General features: G+C 41.6%; 1 protein-coding gene across 1 annotated transcript; it reads left to right on the top strand.

Annotated features, from left to right (window-relative positions):
• The first annotated feature begins 2,242 nt into the window (after positions 1-2,242).
• On the top strand, positions 2,243-18,747 carry LOC131582833 (cytosolic phospholipase A2 epsilon-like). Its single transcript, XM_058846374.1, has 20 exons — positions 2,243-2,290; positions 4,936-5,008; positions 5,956-6,092; positions 6,483-6,614; positions 8,079-8,119; positions 8,804-8,846; positions 9,483-9,549; positions 9,742-9,911; positions 10,053-10,133; positions 10,879-10,916; positions 11,587-11,722; positions 12,391-12,527; positions 12,932-13,154; positions 13,838-13,952; positions 14,277-14,414; positions 15,761-15,868; positions 16,396-16,587; positions 17,053-17,219; positions 17,610-17,796; positions 18,349-18,747. Exons 1-20 carry the CDS (start codon positions 2,246-2,248, stop codon positions 18,555-18,557), a joined length of 2,439 nt encoding a protein of 812 aa, XP_058702357.1. The 5' UTR covers positions 2,243-2,245; the 3' UTR covers positions 18,558-18,747.
• Positions 18,748-21,869: the final 3,122 nt, after the last annotated feature.

Raw genomic sequence — 21,869 nt, 5'->3', positions numbered from 1 at the left:
TGTCCATGAAAATGAGAGTTTTTTGGCCACTGGCATTGTGGGAGTGAAAGTCTCAGAGGCCCAGTCCTGGTGGACAGTCTGGTTAATATTTTTGCCCTCCAAGGAGATGTCATAGTAAAGCACTGTCTTTAAACATGACTGACAGATGCCAATGCTGCCATTTTTCTGTGACCTAATGAAAAATGCATTTCATTGTTGAGCTGGCACACAGAGGAAACATGCCAAGTGCGTAGACACATCCCTTCATGGCGTCATAAAATACTGTCCCCTATGGCAAAGAAATTATTCTACCACATTGGCTGTGATGACTGATGATATTATTTTGCATGGCAATGTGCAAAGGGGACCTGCGCTGGCTGGTGGCAATGTTTGACCAGTAAGCTCAAGAATGCTCAGGGAATGAGCATCTTTTTGCTCAGAGATGATGTGCTGGGGAAGCAGGGAAGCCAAAAGAATCCCTTTCCCCAGAAAGTTTGATCTGTTATGATCTGTTGATGAGGCAACATTCTGCCTTTTCTAATCCTCTCCCAGTGAGCTGTGAGCCATGCCAGTTTCAATGGCACAGGGGTCAGCTGTGTGTGGACAGGGGCAGGTGTCCTGCCCCAGCAGTGGTGTCACAGTTGTGCCAAGGGCTCTGGGGAGGGCAGCTTGAGGTCAGGGCTGAGTTTTTTATCTGCTTGGCAGGTTTCATTGGGTCAGACACAGGCACTTAAATGCAGCTAGTTTGCAGCCTAAGTCAGTATGAGCTGGAAAATGGTGCAGAAGTGTGTGGAGCTAAGCTAAGGAAAGTAATTGCTTCCGGACTCTACATCTAAACACAAAAAAAAAAAAAAAAAACAAGCTATAGTAAAGGAGAGGGAAGAAATACAATGGCTTGAGGGGAGACCCAACCCTGCTGGACCTTGGCTGAGTAGATATAAACCACCATGTGATTGTGTTGCTTGGCATGCCTAGACCTGGGACTGAAGGGACATGTGGCTCAGAAAGCCTTAAACTGGTTTTTGCAATAACCAGGTTAGTCTGAGAACAAAAGCATTCTCTCTTTTTTTTCTTCTCTCATTAGCTGTTTTATTGTGCCTGCTCACTGTCACAGATAACCTAAATTCAACTTATGTACTGTTGCTGTGTCTTATTGCAGAGTTTGTACTTCTGTGGGCTTTGAGGTCTTGCTAAATTGAAAGTTCAGAGCTCAGGTAAAAGTTCAGAGCATCCTTCTCTTAGGTTTAGTTTTAAAGCTGCCATTGGCCAGTACAGAGCAAAGTGACTCAAACACAATACTTCCACCTGCTATATAGGCAAAGGTATTTTTTCCTACTTACTTGACCACAGGATGCAGCTTCCTACCATAAGAAAATGGGAGGGGAGTAACTGGTTTTAAGAAACCAGTCAGAGGTGGGGCTCTGAGTCAGTTTATAAAATAGTTGCTCACCTGCATCTGGGACATTTGAACTATTGGTGTCTGTGGAAGCTGGCAGATGAGATTGCATTGCCACAGATAACACTGGACGTGTGTGTGAGTGCGACCACAATGGAACAGGATGGCATTTTGTCTCAGGTAAGAAGGGTGCAGAGCAAAGCAAGGCATCTGGGATCTCAAATGCTTGTGCTGCATGTAGTGCAAAGATGATACTACTTTCTTAACCTTCCATTGACTATAATAACTCTGTGCAGGATGAGGAAAGTCAAGGCTTCAAGACCTCAATATTAAAATTTTGAAAGTTATAGTAAACCACAGGAAGAAAATTAAAACTACTTGGTTAGTAAGAGCTTATTTACATGGGGAGCATTTTGAATATTTAGGGATTTTATTAATTCTAGAGACACCATATCTGCAGCTTTAGAATAAGTATTAAATAACACAGAGGTGTACTTCAAGGTGAAAGATTAATGACAGGGTGTGTTTATGGGAGACAGGTTTGCTGTTCCTTTAACAGCCAGGGCCAGGAGCTGCTTCCCCTCCCCATGTGTCATGAAGGGTGGACCTTACCTGGTTGCTACGCCTCCTCTCAGGTTTAGTGGGGCAAGCACAGCCCAAGCAGTGGCACCGGGCACCACAGGAACCCCTGGTTCCTGCCAAGGCTCTACAGCCAGCACTGACCATGGGCTCCCTGTCCCTGTGGCTCTGAAGTTCTCAGTTCCCAAAGAGGGTTGCCTTTAAGAGAAATGATGGTTTTTCCAGGGGTAACGTTCGCCCTTCTTGTTCCAGGAGCTGATCACTCAACCCTCTCAACAAGGAGACGGAACTATGCAGCTGAATCCTGATGGGACACAGTGGACTTCTCTTACAAAGGTACCACAAAGGAGAATTTTGAAAGGAAACTGTAAAGGGGACTTTACTGATGGGTGGAGGCTGGGTGAAAACAGATACGGTTCAGCATCTGCCAAACAATTTAATTAGCTACTGTAACCCGTTCAGTTCCCTCTGTGAGGCACTGTCCTGCTTATCGCTTTGATCATTCCACTTAGGTAGTCTTGCTTCATGTTAAATTCCTAGTGTGGCTTCCTGTCCTTGGCACGTGGGGAACAATCTCTGTTTAAACAAGACTAATATCTTTAAAAGGATGGGTTTCAATAGGCTTTCTCTACATGTCTTGCTACAGCACAAGGGCAAGTTTCCTGCCAGTGTGGATAGCAAGAGAAAGGAAATTATGCCATTTACTCTCACAATAGTATGGCAGAATCTTAAAGTGGATTTTCAACACCTGATTTCCTGAATTAACCCCTCTTCTGGCCTCTAGTAAAAATGAATAGATTTTCAGGAGCCTTCAGACATGAAATCTCTCCTGTAGGAAATGAGAGGATTAGATGTGCTAGAAAAGATTTTTACCTTTCCTCTCTCTAGTTTGAGGCCATTTAGTAATAATTAGGAGCTTTCCCTTGTTCTCTTTTGTGATGAGCACAGTTGCTGAGCCGCAGGTGTTGTGCTCTCAGTTTAAGAAAGAGCCAACTTTTTCTCGGTTAGCTGAATGGGAAACCCAAAGAAGAAATACCAAAGAGGAAATACACTCTGCAATACAACTCTCTATGCTTCAGGGCTCACAGCAGTCTCAGAACACACCAAACATCTCAAATTTTTTAGGCAAAACTCACAAAGCTGGATTTTGGTAATTTGTTATTTATAGCTCTGTGATGTCTAAGCCAAGGCTCCTTGGTCATGACAGGGCACATCCACATGCCTGAGTATTTTGTTCAATCTGCATTGCCTTTTTGGCACATTTGGATCACCACAAAGGTGGCTTCAGGGCATCTGATCCATGAAACTGAGTTGAGCCCTTCCAGGAGTTGCCTTCTCCAAAGCCAGCCACTGGCAGCATGTTATCAGTTCTGTAATTACTGAGCACATTCTGTACCTGCCTCACTTCTGTGCCTTTAGGAGTTAGGTTTTAGACATGAATTCAAGTGCCCTTGGTAGTCTGATCCACAGCTACCCTTGGGGCCCTTAGCAGTGGTTTGACACCCTTGATCTGCACACCCAGTGACCTCCTGTGCAGCTGCGCAGCACCAATATTCTTGTTGCCTTTTCCTAGAGTGGGATGCTTTGGTTACTTGGAGGCTGATTTTACCTCATTAGCCTACTTGCACATTGCCCCCAGTCTCAACAGCATGGATTCATTAACCCTGGCTGTCTGCATTGTTACGCTCAGGTTAAACATTTGGAAAGACTTCACATGGACGTATATTCCATTAAGCCTGTGAACACTGATGCACTTCACTTTTTATGAATGGACATTATTAACACAGTACATACCAAACTGTTCTGCTCAGACAGTCCAAGCAAAAGTCTTGCTCTCGTTTGTGCAGAACCTGTGTCACACTTCTTTCTCAGTGGGTCTAATGAGGTCAGTGTCATGCTATTCTGCTTCAGGGCTGGAAGTGGTCTTGTATAATCATTTTGCAATATACGTAAAGTCTTTACCTGTCCATGGCCCTGTAGTTGTACTAAGTGCCTTTTAGGCCTTTTGAAGCAAAAATTTCCTGTGGATTTATATTCCAGCATGTTGTGTCTTTCCCCCCATCTCCATGGCAGTAGAAATAATAAGTTATGTGGAGGTTATTTATTTGTTTATTTTATGGTAAAGGGAGAGGAGATATGAACTCATATCTCCAATATGAGTACAACAATATGACAGGCTAAGAAGTCATGCATGAGGTCAGAAACATGGGCCAATATGAAAGAGGGAAGCCTCAAGAAAAAAATAAAGAGTTTCTTATCAGGTGTAATACACTGCTTACACTTCTTAGGCAAAACAAAAGAAACTCGAGATGTGAAGAGTTTATATACTTCAAAACTAGAAAGAAATTTCTCACAAGAAAAAATCAGAGGTGATTTTAGCTCAAGAGGGCAGCTATATATGAAAAGCTCATACATAGTAAGTAGCATGGTGGAAGTGCAAAGCAGCAATCTCTCAGATCATAAAATCAGTTTGGGGATTGGAGTTCAGCATTTAACTCTGCAGAGTACTGTACATTTAAAATAGCAGGAATATGAGAAAATAATTTCATCGCCCGGGAGACTGAATATATGTAATGATTGGATAGAAGGCAATCACCACAATAATAATTTTATCACTTGAAAAAGGTCTAAAGCGTGTCTTCATTTTCTACCTTGGAAATTTAAAACATAAATCTTCTCCCAAGCTGGGACTGAATCTTAGGACTTTGTGCAGCCAGATTTTAGATAAGAAACAAGTAAATGTTCTAATAATATAAAGCCTCATATCATGCTACAGAAGAAAGGAAGTATTTCAGTCTAGTACTTGATTTAGATGTTAGCAGGAAAATAAATGTATTGGCCATTCCATAATCAAACAGAAAATTCAACCAAACTGTTCCTGAGTTGGGTGTTTATCTCTCTTGATCACTTCTGTCTTCTACATATGCTATCTAAATTTGACATTCATTCCTCTCTTTTGTATATTTGTTTTTTCTCTGCAGGTAGAATCCTCTCTGTGTTACTTACTGACTGTAAGAGTCATAAGAGCAAGAAATATCCACCAGGCAGATGTCTGTAAGTATCTGTAGTCCTCTACAGAGGAGCTCATGGCCTCTTACCTCCATGGGCTAATAGCTAGTCCTGCTCCAAGTAAAGGTGCTTTCTAGATTTCTTCCATGAATTGGGAAAGTTCTGTTGTTGGTGGGCTGCTTCCAGCAGTGAAGATAGAGTGTGTTGCTCTTCTTTGCATCAGCCCTTTTTCTGTGCAGAGGTAACTCCATAAGGTCACAGCTGTGCCTATGACACACATATCTCTGTGTCCCCAAAGGGAGCAGTAAAAGCTCAGCAATCTGTTGAAAACAAAAGATGTGGAAGGATCCCCCATGTTTTCCTCTGGAGTATATTTATGTAACAAGGAACACAAAATGGTGACATTAATTGAATAAATACTGAAAGATCAGAAGCCTTGTCTCAAATTTAGCTTGTATTCAAAGTTTTCTCGAAGCCAAATAAACAAAACTGCCATACCCTAATTCTCTATGTGCCAGCATTCCCAGGTAAAAGCCCATCAGGTGTAGTTACATTTTGTAGCTCCTTTGGTTTCTGCTGGCCTGGAACTGAAATATAATAGAAGATTGTATATTTACTTATGCAGAAATCAGAAAGCTTTTTCTTAATGTTCTGTTTGTCTAAATGAGAAGATATCAGGTTGTTTCCTTAATGTTTGCTGCATGTGTCCTGGATTTTTTTTATTCTTGGCTAAACAGATTGTTGATGACATAGAAGGAGAAAACCCTTTAATGTATTTATTATATTTCTAATCACATTTACTTAGAGAAGAGTCATGTCACCCTTCCTTTTTCTCCATTCCTACTACTTAAATTGTATTGTTTATGTTGAACAAATATGCCATGCCACTTTGCATCAGTGTCTCTCTTTAAAAATGAAACTTCATATTCTTCAATTAACTCCTTCTTCTAGAGCAAATGCTCATTTTAGATGTGTTTGTGTTTTTAATACAGTGACCCATACTGATTGCTACGTCAGCCTGTGGCTGCCGACTGCTTCAAATGACAAATTTCAGACTAAAGCCATCAAGAACTGCAAAGATCCAGTCTGGAATGAAACTTTCTACTTCAGGATCCAGAGTCAGGTCAAGGTACTGAACTGGGACTTTTCTGGTAGCTGACCCAGGGAGCTACTGAGAGGTTTTATCCTTTTGCAAAGGGACATAAGCAACTTTTTCAAGAGGCGAGAAAAGATGCAGAAAGATAAGAGAAAAACTCATGATGGTTTTCCATGCCATGCAAGATGATTGTCTTTCTCAGCCATAGGTAAAACATGACATTTGAAATGTCTGTGATTTCCTCTCATTCCACCTCATAGGTACCAACATGGAGCTGATTTCCTGTCCAGTTCCTTCCCCTCCTGTTCTTTTTCTTTCTGCCCTCCCACTTCTCACAACAACTGACCAAAACAGTTGTCCTAAGGATCTCCTGCTTCAAATAAAACCTGACACATTTCTGAAGTCCTTTCTTTCTTTTTTCAGAATGTGCTGGAGCTGGCACTCTATGATAAGGATGTGGTTACTCAGGATGACCACCTCTTCACAGTGTACTTTGACATAGCCAAACTTTCCCTGGGAGAGGAAGTCTTCATGCACTTCAAGTGTGATTCACAGGTGAGGTCCAAAATAAGAAATGGAATAGCTTGGCAAGAATGTGATTGTTCGCTTTTTTGTCTAAAATGCTATTTGTAAAATGTTGCCTTTCTTCCTTGTTGTGTTTCAGCTGCCTAGCCACATAAAAATAAGTTGATTTTCACTCTAAAGTGGGAAAACCTCTTCACACCTGCATCTGTAGGCACACTGAAAAGTTTGGTGTAGGCCACAGAGGCTCACAATTTCAGGTGCACTGGCAAAATTGTTTCTTTGCTGAGCCTGCCCCCATCAAGGCCAAGAAGGGTGTCCATGCTGGTACCTGATGCTTTTGTCATAACCTACTACTTAGTCTAATAATTAGGAAGTAAAAATTCTCTGATCAGAACTAAATGTCAAACCAGACTATTTGCTAATTATGGAATGTGGCATGAGTGTTTAAACAAAGTCTAGGTCATGCCACCCAGCTTGGCAGCAAGAAATAATCCTGTCTTGAATGTCCAGGGAGACTGAAAATTGTACACACATCTCCCAGTATGTTCTGTCTATCATTCTCCTTTTCCAGTTCCAGTTTCTTGTGCATCTGTAGTGTGCCACTCAGTTGAGGAATTACCTTATCTACATACACCCAAGCTCCACACTGTGCTTCATTGTCTTTAAATGCCTTATTTGACAATTTTGTTCCTTGCAAAATATCAAAGTAGCAGTGTGTGGACTTCTGCTAAGATCTGGTGAAATTAAAGCTTTGGCTAGTTGTAACCCAGCTGATCACTTTGGTTACCAGTGCCATATCCAAGCCTTTTCTTTTTTGCACAGCTACACCAGTTAGAGGTCATACTCTTCAAGCCTTTGTAAACTTTTTTGTCCTATATTATTAACTTTTTGGTGTCTTTAACTGAGTGGATAATTTGAGCAACTAAGCAGCCTACAGCATGATCTCACTTTGCTGTTCATTATCCCCTCTGTCCCCACTTTTGTTTTCCTCTTGCCTGTGATTTCTTTCCCCTGAGGATTATACTCCTTTTCACCACTTCACAGAACAGGCCTTAATGTCAGATTTACCACTGCCCTAAACTTGCTGCCAGACAAAGGGGTTTTCCTCTTCCACAGCTGCTTTGCATGTCACCATTTCACTTCCTGACACCAGAAGACTTGGCCTCTCCCCTTCAGCAGATCCCCTTTCTTTTTACTGGCAGACTCAGAATGAGACAACATCTCCCCCTAGGTCTGTCCCTTAGGCTCCAGCAGAGGCAGGCAAGCCAAACAATTTCTGTATTAAAAACTGCTATGACAGCCATTCACAAGCTTCCTACCAGTAGAGAATCTTGAGACTCAAGATACACAGATGTGTGGTGGTGTGTGACTATTTTAAATGCTCTGCTGGTCACAAACAGTGCATACATACCCAGATTGTGAGAATGAGGACTTGCATTATGAGAACTTCCAGTACACTAGTACCAAAATAATTTTCCTGTCTTTATTTTCCAGAGACGAGAGGAGTTGGAGGTGGGATTTGCCTTGGATAATATGTGAGTAAACATGAAATGCAACATTACCTGGAACAAAAAGAAACAGCAATTCAGAGGCATGAAATAGTCTAGTCTGATTGTTCAGAGTGCATCATTCCCAAGGAATCTGTGCTATGAGCTATGTCGACAAATGGGTGAATGCCAGGATGACCTCCCATGAACTTCAGGAAAACAGGGAGAACACCCATACCTTTTATTTGTCTAATGTAGTGAACATAATTTAAGACCAGAATGTTGCTTATTTGTTATGCACTTGTGTTTGAGATCAGCAAGAGGGTCCACCTCCCTTCAAAACACCACATGGAATAATGCACTGGATTTCTGATCCAGAGCCTTCATTGTTCCATCATCCAGAAAATCGTGATTTATGAAAAAATTGGATTCCATGAAACCATCCCTGGCCTCAGATTGGGACTCAGCATAAAATCACTTCATGGTTTAGCCTCAGAGCACTTTTGGCATTTTTTTTGCTGAGCTCCAGGACTGGATGAGCCAGTAGGATGACAACTGTGCCTTGACATAACACAGTGAGGAAACTTGTACAACAAGTCTCCTGGAACTTTTCTTTCAAATCCAATACGCAGGTAAAAATATGCAAGAGGAAAATCGGGAGAAGGGTGGAGCGCATCAACAGTACTGTAATTTTAATGAGTTATTGTAAATGCATTTTTCTTTGTTTCCTAGTTCAGGCCCTCCTGAAACCATCATTACTAATGGAGTACTAGTGGTGAGTCTTGTATTTCATCATCTTTCTTGTCCTATTGCCACACTTGTTTCTCTTGACTCACAGTCATCAGGACAACATACCCCTGGACTGAGACAGCCAGCATTGAAACATTGCCATTTCCCGCTTCATCATGACACATCCTTGTGGATGGCACCTCTGGAGACACTGTGGCTGGAACAGCACGGAGATCCCCCATCCCAACACCCTTTGCTGTTGCAAAGGAAACACAGGGAAGTGGTTTAGGTCTGAGACATCAGTGCAGCAGTGAATTCTTCCTTAGACATCACTCCTCCCACATTCCCATACTGCCGAAGTGAGAGGGTTTGTCCTGTCCCATGCGCATCTCACTTCCCACATTCATAACTGTGCTTTTTACACAGGGACTTCCCATCCCTGGCATTTTCTCATTTATTATCTTTGCTTGCTCATGAATTCTGTATAAAACAATCCTTGCATCTCTGGGATCCTGAAAGTACTGTTTTTCACTTTGTCCTCATCTTCTTCCTTCTGCAAGCCCTCTTCATCCACACTGCACTCCTGCCTTGCTCTGGTTGTGTCCTGTTTAGACTAGGAAACAGAATGTCACATTGGAAAATTCCCTGCCATGATGTATTTTACTGTTCGCATCTCTTACAGTCTCGCAAAATCTGCTGCTTAGAAGTTCAGGTGGTTGAGAAGAAGAAGAAAAAGGAGAAGAAATCAAGTAAGGTTATTTCTCCATCAGCTATTTTTAACTGATGTGCTAATATTATGAACACAATTAGCTTAGTGTGAGAATTAAAGAACCCCAACAAATCCAAAGCATGAGAACAGCCTTGTGATAGACTCTGTAAGAATTTTTGTTACCGGTTTTGATGAGAGAATTAACATGTCTGCTTTTGTGTCATTTCCTTAGAAAAAGAATTTTCCTTTAAAGTGCAAGGCTCTTACGAAGGCGCCCAGGACATTGTGCTGGGATCTGATCTGGTTTTCAGCTCCTCCTTTCCTGCCAAATTCCACTATGCCAGATACAAGCAGCCAACACTGGATGTTACACTACCAGGAAAGAAACGACCTCCCTCCTCAGTATGTTACAACTGAGCTTTAAAAAAACATAATAATGGCATGTAAAATATTAGACACCATAAATAGTAACATTAATTTGTATTGTGGGCAGTGTGTAACATTCTATACAATATAAACATAGGTTTATTTGTATTTTTTCAGCACTCACATGTGTATGATACAAGCTCTGCAAATGTGGATCTTCATTCCATTCCAAGTGGAAAAAATATGATCTTAGCAGAGGTGAGTGCCTGCTTTTTGTTGGGAGAGGCTGAGAAACCTGGATGTGGAAGTCTGCATCCCCCTATGATTATCATGGTACTTTCTGACAATGAAAGCCTGCAGATAAAAACACCACAGCCTAACAGTGGTAGGTCTTTCAGCAGTTAGGCACAGCAACTGTGCCTTGTTCTGTTTGAACAGATGTGAGGCATCTTGCTGCTCCATCCTGATCTTACTTCACACTTAGTGTTGAAGCTCTGCCCTTCCCCTTCTCAGACACCAGTGGTGCACCTGAACTGACTGAGGTAGCGTCAGGCTTCTGCTGATGCTGACAATACTTTACAAAGCACTTTAGACTCATGGTTAAAAAAATCCATGTAGAATGAAAGGATCACTACTGTTGTGGGGTATAAGCCACAGAAAGGGGGTAATAAATGCTGCTGTGTAGAATCATAGTCCTGGTTGGCTGCCTAAGAGGAACTGTTAGTAGAGATGGGTGAAGTATACATTATCATTATTCTGTAAACAGCAGTTATCCTCAGATGTTACATTTACTAGGAAACATTAAAAATTACTGAACAACTTCCCTTTCAGTAAAACACTGCAATCAATTTGCATAGGCTGCTGGTTTATTCAAGCTCCTGATTATTCAGAGCTCCTGATTTGCACACACATTGCTAGGATGACACAAGATAAAATTACACCTCAGGCTGCAGGGAAGAAGCAGGTTGTCAGCACTCACATTGTTCATTTTCTTGCTTTCCAGGATAAAAGATTTGATTTACTTGCAAAGGCAGAAGACTGGTAAGAGACTTGGCCACTCTTGGAGGTTAACTTTTACTTAGCTGAACTCATCTCACCCTGGGCTGTTTACTGGGGAGGAGGCACTCACAGCAGGACTGTAAGGTGGTGTGATCAGGTTTTGAGGCATTCACGTGAGCTGGAATACACTGCATGTGATGTATTGAGTACATCGACATGTACTGAGACACGAATAGTGAAAAAATATGCATAAAATAGAAAAAATAATATTACAAGTCAATTATGCTACCCAGTGTTATGCTCAGCATAGTCTTTTTCCTTTTCTTTAACACTGGGCAAGAGCGCAGCCGATCACCTGGCGTCATTGATTATGAAGTAGGGAAAATTTCTGCCTAATTCAAGAAAGTATGAGAAGTTTTTCCTATAGCTCTCAGTTCACTAAAATATGAGAGAATCCAGACAGCAGATATGCCAGAAATTAGCTGCAGGAATGTCTTTCCTTAGGTTTTATTTTGATAACTGCTTAGAATTTATCAGTCCTTTCTTCTGTCCTTCTTTCAAGCAGCATTGTATACTTGCTTGGGAGTGTAGGAAAGGGACCTCCTGCAATTGGAGTATTTTGTGGAACAGTTTTGTTTTATTGCATTGGAAACTCTGAGCTTGTTTACCAATCATAAAATGAAATATGCTTTTTTCCTGATCTCTGCTTCAGCCCAGATCACCTTGATGTGCGTTTAGGATTTGATCTCTGCATTCAGGAACAAAAGTTTCTCTGCAAAAGGAAGAATTATGTTGTGCCTGCTCTGAAGAAGGTTCTGCAGCTGGAACAGGATCTGCTGGACCATGAGGTCTGTAAGGAAAACATTTAGAACATCTCATCAGTGGTCAGCAGTGAGAGCATAATGACATAATACAACCTCTTTTTCTTCATAGTTAAATTTTGTTCTGACGGTTCCTCATCTTAAAACTTATGTATACCTCCAATACTGCCCCATACTTGTAAATTCACCTTCCTGTTTGTGTCCTTTGCATTTGCTATCCCGAGTTTAACCCTTTTCCTGCTACACCTTCCTTGGAAGCCAGATATTCCTTATGTAGGAATGGCTTCTTCCACACTATTTACCCTATTATTGTTATCCTTGTTGATAGTCCCTTCTCTCTTCAGCCTGTGAGATTTCTTTTTAATTCCTGCTTTTTCAACTGATTTTTTTCTCTCTTACTGTCTCTTTTAGTTTGAATTAATGCATTTTTATTTGATTAATACCAAACATCTATGTTGAACACATTGGAAACAAGTGTCAGATATCTAAGCAAGAAATGGTCATTGCTTCTACTCCTGTTCTCCTTTATAAAATAAATGCTAGGTTATATTTCAGTAGAAGTCATTTAGAAAGAAGTCTGTGCCTGGGCACACGTGGTGGTGCTGGGCTTTGTGTATGGGGAGGTCTCTGCTGAGAGCCGCGGTCAGGGGCAGCCGCTGTGTGACGCCGGCCCTTTGTGTCCCTGTGTTGCACAGACCCCGGTGGTGGCCATCATGACCACGGGAGGAGGGATGAGATCCTTGACAGCACTCTATGGCAGCCTGAGGGGGCTCAAGAAGCTCAATGTTTTGGACTGTGCCACCTACCTGACTGGCTTGTCTGGTACTACATGGTGAGTGGGACTGGGCAGCCCTTGGCTGGAGTCTCCCTGGTGACACCAAAATGCTGAAGGAGGCTGGGGCTGATGTACAGTAGTGTGCCTATAACAGCTTCTCAGCAGTCCTACTTCTTAACCTTCCAAAATTGACAGAATAAAGTCTTTTCATGGGGGAAAGTCACATAATTTGCAACTACATGATAAAAAAGTGTTTTTCTAATAATGGTTTATGGAAAATTGTGCAAGCTATTTTGGCAGGGTTAATGACTGTGACTTCAAAGGGAACATGAGAGTTTCATAGGGAACTGAAGACGGGAAACCTTAATTTCAAATCAAGAACTTAAAACAAAAACATAAAATGCCTACCTCAAACCTTGGTGTGCTTTTTTCCCTCTTCAATATGTATTTCCTCTTCCTAGGACCATGTCAAACTTGTACAGAGATGCTGACTGGTCACAAAAGGATCTCGACAAGCAAATCAGTGAGGCTCGAAAACATATGACAAAATGCAAAATAAATTCCTTTTCCTTGGAATATTTGAAGTATTACAAAAAGCAGCTGTGCCAACGGAAAAGAGAGGGCCGCAAAACGTCTTTTATAGATCTCTGGGGGCTTGTCCTGGAATCTTTTTTGCATGATGGGGTACAGTATATCATAAAGCAGCATTTACAGTGGCTTACCATTCTCTGAAAATTTATTTCTGGAGAAGATATTTTTTCTATTGGCTCTGAGGAAAGCAGTTGGTTATGAGACAAACCAAAGGTTTTCCAAAACATTTGGTGCCAGTCTTGTAGATACTCATTCATGGTGAAAATCAGCATTCTTGCTTGTGAAATTTTGAATATATTTTTCTGAGGAAACTCCAAGTCTAACATTTTGAAGCAGTATTACAATTTAAGAATTTTTTTCATATTCTGCAAGCTACTTGTTTAGAAATAACAAAATTGCAGACAATTATGCATGCCCATGAGAGGTGTTAACAAAAGAACCTGCACACTTTTAAAAGGTGTGAGGTCTTCCATAAAGCTGCAGCATAATGCAATAACGTGTTTTATATCAAAAGTATTGCTTTCTGCTCTTTATTCTTTCTTTCCATTTACATCTTAATGCATCATCAAATAATCTGGCATCAGATTGGATGGCTGCATGTATTTCAGTAACAGAACACTTATGGGGATTTTGAAAAATACGGAACATTTCAGAGGATAAGCCAAGCACACATTATACATTAGAGGCAAGAATTTTTCTGCCCTGCAAGCTTAGATGCAGAGAAAATATTGCCATGCTAATTTTCTCTCAGTGTAACTGTATTTCTGGGATCACAGAAAGACAACCACAGACTCTCAGATCAGCAACAGGCCATTGATCGTGGTCAGAACCCACTTCCTATTTACACTGCAGTCAATGTCAAGAATAACTACAGCACTCTGGATTTCAAAGGTAATTATGAGACTTCTGAGAGTCATTTGTCTTTATATTTTAGGTGGTAAATCATGGAACAGTCTTTTTAGATAGCCTAAAAATCCCCTCTTATTTGAAGACCAAAATCTCAGCTGATGTGTACTCATATAATATCCTTGTGGTCAAGTAAAAGTTTGACTGTATGAAACAGACTCAAAAATATTCCAAAGCTTTTCCATGTTCATGAGTATTCATTTGTAGCATGCTTACAACTCATTGCTATTGGTCAGAAATATTAGACTCAAAAAATATTTTGAAGGCTGTAATAAAACATTATTCTCTTCTTTGGGCTCTTATTTACAGAATGGGTGGAGTTCACCCCATATGAGGTGGGATTGCAAAAATATGGAGTTTTTGTTCGCACGGAGGATTTTGGCAGTGAGTTCTTCATGGGACGACTGATGAAGAAGGTCCCTGAATCCAGGATCTGCTTCTTGGAAGGTAAGCTATTAAAAACAACAAATTATTTTATTGCTCATTTTGTTTTGGAGGCTTTGGGTTGGCTTTTATTGTTTTGGGGATTTTTTTGTTGTTATTTTGTTGTTGTTGTTGTTGTTTGCCTGTTTGTTTGTTTTTGTTGGGGTTTTTTTGGGGGGAGGGGGTTGGGAGTTTTTGGGGTTTTTTTCAATGTGAGCTATATAAACTACACGCTGATAAAGTATTGGTGCAGGACTAACACGGTAGTTTCACCAGAGTGGATAAATATCTCTTTGCTGAATTAATACTTACTATAATGGATTCAGTTTGCAGTGAAGAAGAAAATTCAAAGGGGCTATCAAATAGTCATTTACACTTTTAAACCTAGTTTTGAATTAAAATATAGTATGGCTTCCAGTACAACAATAAAATTGAGATTCCTGGGAATCAATGGTTCAGCTCATGCTACCCCAGAAGGGTGAATTTCTGAGCCTGTTGCCTGTCTCACGGATAGTCAATATTTTGTATGCTCCCTAAAAACATTTTAAATGAGCCTTCATGCTGACTCTCCACTGCATCAGGGTGCGTTTGAGGACGCCAGGCCCTCCTTCTCCAGAGGGTCCTAGGCCACATGTCACTGGCTCCAGTTTCCACTCTGCCTAGGCAAGGCTGGGGGAAAACACAGCCATCCTCATAACATTTTTGCTGTTGACTGAAGAGGAGCATGGATATGTGTTTTCCTGAGAAAGAGACAAAGCTGTCAGTTTGTGACTGATTTCACAAGCAAACTTCTCTTTGGCTTTCTCTTCCACTGAGCAGGAAAGAGACACTGAACTATTTTAGCCTCAGTCTGTGTTGGATTGTCACACATTTGCACTCCTTGAATGAAAAAAACAGTCAGAACTTGTGTCCTAATGGATAACCAAAGAAATTGCTTTTCAAGCTCAAAAATGCATGGTCAAAACTGATCCCTTGGTGTACTAACAGGCTTATTCTCAAAAAGGGAATCCTACAAAAGCAGAGGCTGTAAGATTATATTGTAGTTATGCCCTTACCAATATAATTTCACATCAAATTTCTTGGATTGCAACCTTCATCCTTTCTTTTTATACAAACTTCATGATACTTGTGGTTTTTTCCTAAAAATACTAATTCCATATTGATTCGCAAATATCTCCATCCCTAAGTACCACAAGACAAAAACTGGACACCAAAAATAAGGTTTAAAAACCAACAGCCAAATAAAAATGACACATCATGCTTTTAAAACAAAATAACAGAAAACAAACCTCACAAGTTTCATCTCATTATAGCAGTTTGAGATTCATGATATGTGAATGTTTGGGTTAGAAAGCTCTTTTCTTTTACAGGCATGTGGAGTAGTTTATTTTCATTCAATGTGTTATATATCTGGAATTTGTCCCATTCATCAGAAGATTTCTGGCACAGATGGACCCGGGACCAAATTGACAATATAGGTAAACAACCATTATTCTTTTTCACTGTGTATTTATTGTTGAATGGAGTTACGTGTCTCATAATGCAAATTACAAATGAATAATTAAAAAAATCTCTGGTCCTGTGATCTATTAAGGGTCAACACTGATGCTGGTAGATGATTCAAATGTTCAGAAATAATAAGATTGATCTGTAAATTATTAATAAAGCAAAATGATTTTGACTGCTTCAAGTGATACAAAGAAGCACAACAGCTGTTCTTTTCCAAAGCCTACATTCAGTCTGTTCCTCTAATTGTGTGTATGTCTGGAGCAGACTTTTATTGCTGTTTGACACTGTATCTTGGGCGTTTTTATCCAAGCCCAGACTGTGTAAGGAAATGGTATTTGTCTAGTAAGAGTAGCTTCTTATTTTCTGTTTTGTTTGGTCACTTATGCTCGTTGGTCCGTTTAATAAGAGAAAGCATCAGGGTTTATTACTTACCTTGACTTCTTGAGGGCTGACCCTGCTCTGGGCAGGTGGAATTTAAGAGCTTTTCCCCGGGCAGAGGAGGAGCCCCCGCTGCCCGTGAAGCCTCAGGAGCTGCGGACACGGCTGTTCACACCGCCCGGGCCTCTCGGCAGCGCCCTGCGCGCTGCCCTCGCTGACCGCGTCTGCATCGCCCAGGAGCACAACTTCCTCAAGGGCTTCCAGATGCACAACGACTACCTGGAGAATACACACTTCCGCAGGTGGAAAGGTAACGGGAGACCCGTGGGCCTGGGGAGAGAATAAACAAACTGAACAAAACAAAACTCCAAATTTGAAACTAAACCTGTTCTCTGAGGTTGGACGCCAGGTTTGGGCAGAATCTCTATTAGACCAATTGACGGCTGATGATGCTGCAGGATGTAGCACATGGTGTTGAGCTACGTGTCAGTGGTTTGCTGGTGGCACTCCCCTCTGGAGGCCACCAGATCCTTCCTCTCTTCAAAGACACCCTCGGTGGAGAGGCACGGTAAATCCCCTTCATGAGTGTTGTTGCTGCAGGTACAAAACTGCATGTGACTGGAGCTCAGGGGGCAGAAGAGAAAGGATATGGCAAATCTTCCTTCCCCAAAGACTGTAACTGGTTAAGGCTCTGAGGACATGGTCCAAGGGTGGAGAAAGAGGCCAGAAAGCTTTGCAATATTGCACTTACAGCAAGAATATTTTTTTCTTTCAGATACTGTGTTAGACACATTTCCCAACCAGCTGACACAATCAGATGAATTCCTGTCTCTGGTAGATACTGGATTTTTCATCAATACAAGCATCATGCCACTTTTAAAGCCAGAGAGAAAGGTGGACGTTATCCTGCATTTAAATTACAGTGCAGGATCCCAGATACAGGTGACAGTAATTCAGACAATCTTTATTGCTTCTTCAACATGTGTATATCTATAATTTTTTAACAGGTTCTTTTTGTATTGGTCCTACTAAAAGTGTTAACCTTTAGCATTTTCAGCTTAATGATGAAGTGTGATACATCTTTTATAGGCTGCATGTAGTCTTGTTCATTTTCCTTGTACAATAAACTGTATTATGCTAAGACTCAGAAACAAAAATGAAAATAAAAAAAAGCCCCACAAAATCTTCCGTCCAGTGACATGGTGCTTTTGATTAGGGATTAGGGTCTTGCTTTGCACAAGCAGCTTAGAAAATGTCTACTTTAATACTGGACTCCAAGAAATCTTTAAAATCCTATTTTAAGTCTTAGTACTGCTCTGTTCCTTGATCCAGGCTTTGGACCAGACCTGCAAGTACTGCTCTGAGCAGGGAATTGCTTTTCCCAGGGTAGACTTGAGTGAAGAAGACAGGAAAAAGCTGAAGGAGTGTTACCTCTTTGATGGTGCTGAGACTCCAGGAGCACCAGTACTGCTATTTTTCCCACTAGTTAATGATACCTTCCAAAAATACAAAGCACCAGGCAAGTACTCAAACATGTTAAAAAGAAGGTTTACATCATGGACAGTCTATTAAAAGGAATGTTTCATACTCCAACTCTTGAATTTCACTGTTTACTCTTTTCAGTACGTCAAACTTTTCTGTTCCTTAAAGTTTTCCTTAAAGTTAAATTTTTTTAACCATGTGAGATTTGATGCCAGGGCTGTGATATTTCAATCCCTAAACTAGTTATCTTGCAGGTAATCAGTTTTAAGGTAACTTTGATGTATCTACTGATGTGTACATCCATAGACGCATACTGTAGGTACCTTAAGGCACAGCTAAGAACTACAGTGCAGACCCATGTAAGAATAATCACCCTTTTTTCTGCCCTCATCCTGTGAAGCCACTGGTATGCACTTGAGCCAGGGACTGAGCTGTCAATTTGAGTAAGAATTATTTGTTTTTCTAAAAATATATTAAAGCCAAACAAGTAATTTATACTATGAACTCTGTGGAAAGACACCTCCTTTCCTTTCTCTGTTAAGAGTTTGCTTGTTTATGACCAGAATGATTTCTTATCCCTTCCTCCTAGGCCAGAAGCGCTCAGAGTCAGAGATGGAAGATGGCAAAGTTGATCTCTATGGCTGCTGTTCCCCGTATTCAACATATTCCCTTCAGTACACTGAGAAGGAGTATGACCTCCTGGTTCAGCTGGGTGAATACAACATCCTCAATAACGAAGACCTCATTGTACAGGCCTTACGCACAGCAGTAGCACGGAAAAGGCAGATAAAGAAATAATGTCAAACAAGACAGGGTGTTTTTAAGTCCCTTAACCTGCTGAGAGACTGAAGGTCTCTTATAATTAGCTAGCAGGCTTCAAAGTATTCCTGCTCAATCCCACTATTTAGTAATCTCAGGTGAACAAAAAAGACTGAAGAAAACCTTTTTCTCCGAAGAATTTCACTGCAGTAAATCATTGTGATTCAGTTACAACAACAGAGTATGAATTGTCGTATGATACAGAAGATGGGCAGCCACAAAGAAGGTGCTAAAATGGTAATAAATATGGTGCTTGTTGCCCTGAGAAAGAGCTTTAAGTGTTTAAGCCTGACATCTTCAGGCCAGACCACATTAAAAGCATATTTTACTAACTTGGCTTGTGTTTTGTATTTGCAAGGTGGTTCTGAGACAAGCAGCAACCTTTGGGACAGGTTGGTGACTGGGATCATGGCACACTGCATGCTTAGAGAAAAGCACATTCTGTATGGAGAATAGCACTGTGGAAAGGGACCTGGGGGTCTGTGGCAAGTTGAACGAGTCAGCAGTGCCCTGGCAGCCATGAAGGCCAAGCTTGTCCTGGGGGGCATCAGGCACAGCATGGCCGGCTGGGCAAGGGAGGGGATTGTCCTGCTCTGCTCTGCACTGGGGGAGCCTCATCTCAAGTCCTATGTGTGGTTTTGGATGCTGCAATGTGACAAGATATATATTAAGATGTGAGAGAGTCTCCAGACAAGGGCGTTGAAGGCCATGAAAAGCTGTATGAGGAGTGGCTGGGGTCACTTGGTCTGTTCAGCCTGGAGGAGACTGAGAGGAGACCTCATTGCAATCTGCAGTGTAAATGACTTGTTGGTTTTCCAGGTTTTGAGTTGGTTTTTTTTGGTTGGTTGGATTTTTTTATGGGTTTGTGGACTTTCGGGATTTGGGAATTTTTTGCTGTAGTGCTTTTAGAGGGTTAGGTTGAAAGGTTAACTTGAGTTTCTCAGTGTACATAACAGTAGACTATCTACAATTTGTAGCCTACTGAAACCACCTGTGGTGTGGAAGCTAGGGCCCAGCGGTCAGAAGATATCGGGATGTAACAGAAAGATAGTCACCCCTCTCCTCCACAGTGTATGGTAATTGTCCCGTAATTAGCCAATAGCATCTAGCTGTGATGAGAGCAGATGGGAGTAACACTGTGGACCTAGGTTATAAAGTGTCAAATTCTGCAGCAATAAACGCCATTTCTGCCATCCATCACATTGATGCTTGTGTGCAAATGGACTGAGTGGCCTGAGCTTGGCCACCGTGCTGCTCCTGAACCAGGGTGTCTGCCTTGCTAAGCAACAATTTGGTGCTGGAACCCAGGATTCAAATTCGAAAAGCGGGATCCAAATCCAGAGAGTGAGGATTGCCTGGGAAACGGGAGTAGAGGTCAGGACCAGTCCTGGTGTGAGAGACGTTCCTGGGACCAGAAGGAAGATGGAAGCGCTGATAAAGGTTGGATTGCAATTACATAAACAATGTAGTAGAGATTGTAAATCTAATTCTTTTACTCTTGCTATTGCAAGGCTTTTGTATATTGGGGTCATAAATCAGCTAGTAAAGATTATCCACCCTAAGGTGTGGGACAGATGTTCTAAAACCCTTGCCAAAGAGACCTGGAGGGCAGCAAAAAGCTGTCTGTTGGCCACCCCGAAATTTGGGGTCAGAGTGGCCACCCAGACATTACAGCCCCTAGACGAGAGCGGCTTGGCTGAGCCAAAAGGGGCCCAAGAGGGCGATACATCCCCTCAATCCCTGAATCCTTATCTGCTCTCAGAGGGACAACAGAGAGCAGAAGTTTTCTGGAGAAAGTTAACAGAAGAAGCTAGGGGTGCCGTGGGAAAAGCCCGGGGGGAACCACCACCCTATGTACCCCAAGATGGTGCTGAGCAAAAAGACAAAGAGCGAGGGGGAAATGTCCTTAGTGAGAACAGGGAACAAACATTGGCATTGATGGATGAACATAGTTGGGAGGATGGGAAAGATAAGGTATGTGAGGAAGAAAGAGAAACTGAAGTGAAAGAGATAAGATGTGGGGGAGGTGTTCAAGGAGAGAGGGAAAAGAATGTAAGAGAGGCAGAGAGGAGAGGAGGGTGGAACAGAGGGCGGAGTGAAGGGCAGAGTGAAAGGTGGAGTGAAGGGTGGAGTGAAAGGTGGGGAGAACCAGGAGGGTGGGAACATCCTGCCCACAGGGGGTGTAGGCCGGGCCAGAGCCCAACAAAAAGGCACAGGAAACCAGAAATGGCTAGCGAGTCGAGTTCTGACTCCGACTGAGATACTAGCGAAGACGAACGGTCGGACACCGAGTCCTTAGAGGAGGAAGCAACAAAGATAAACAAGAATACCCCCCTCCACATTAAAAAATAACTGAGAGAGGATACTGCTCTCACAGACTGGGGACAGATAAAAGCTGCATGTGCCAGCTGGGTCCCTTCAGCTGTGCTAGCATTCCCAGTCCAGGTGACAGAGGGGAGACAGAGAGTTCACTCACCAATAAATCCTAAACTGCAAAGCTCCATCCTGCAACAGCTGATAAGCACAGACAATGATTACCCCATGCCTATCATTTTATAACTTCAGTGTTTCTAATAATTTTTGTGTGCAAGTTGTGATTGTTCCCAGGGTCCTGTACCACCTGGATGAGGAGTTGAACCTGCAGGCGGAGAGACCCACCGACTTCAGAAAAGAGAACTGGTGACAAGTGTAACCATAGCGATGCTGCTTAGCCTGGGAGCAACTGGTGCTGCCACAGGTGTCTGTGCCATCGTGACACAACAACAGAGACTGTCTCAGCTACAAATGACAATTGATAAAGACTTGCAGATAATTGAAAAACTGTGTGTTTTAAATCGGCTTGTGTCTTTTGTTAAGAGCCGACTAGAAAGGGTCAACATCCTATTTGTAGAAAGACAGCAGATGCTCTAAGAATACACTTGGTCACCGCATGTGCCTTATGTTTACTAATGAGAAACTGCAGTGTCTATTTGATAAGTTTTAACATTTTAGTTAAGCATAGTATACCTTATATTTTACTCAAGTTTATGATATCTACTTTTAAAACTTTTCATAATATAGATAAGTTAGATTAAATGTTTAGAGATAGATGTACATAAAATAACGTTAGAACTTTCAAGACTAATACACCTTATATTCTAGCAAATTTAGTTAATCATAAAGAGGGGGGAAATGTGGAAGCTAGGGCCCAGCGGTCGGAAGATATCGGAATGTAACAGAAAGATAGTCACCCCTCTCCTCCACAGTGTATGGTAATTGCCCCATAATTAGCCAATAGCACCTAGCTGTGAT

Source organism: Poecile atricapillus, chromosome 1 (genome assembly GCF_030490865.1).
Source record: "Poecile atricapillus isolate bPoeAtr1 chromosome 1, bPoeAtr1.hap1, whole genome shotgun sequence".
Lineage (NCBI taxonomy): Eukaryota > Metazoa > Chordata > Aves > Passeriformes > Paridae > Poecile > Poecile atricapillus.
This window is presented reverse-complemented; position numbering and strand designations above follow the sequence as displayed.

Bases quoted from the DNA above. Each gene is read 5' to 3' on its own strand.
- LOC131582833 (XM_058846374.1), top strand. From the start codon at position 2,246: ATGCAGCTGAATCCTGATGGGACACAGTGGACTTCTCTTACAAAG. The intron at 10,917-11,586 runs GTAAGAGACTTG...TCTCTGCTTCAG, and splicing joins CTTGCAAAGGCAGAAGACTG to CCCAGATCACCTTGATGTGC. The intron at 15,869-16,395 runs GTAAACAACCAT...TTCCCCGGGCAG, and splicing joins GGACCAAATTGACAATATAG to AGGAGGAGCCCCCGCTGCCC.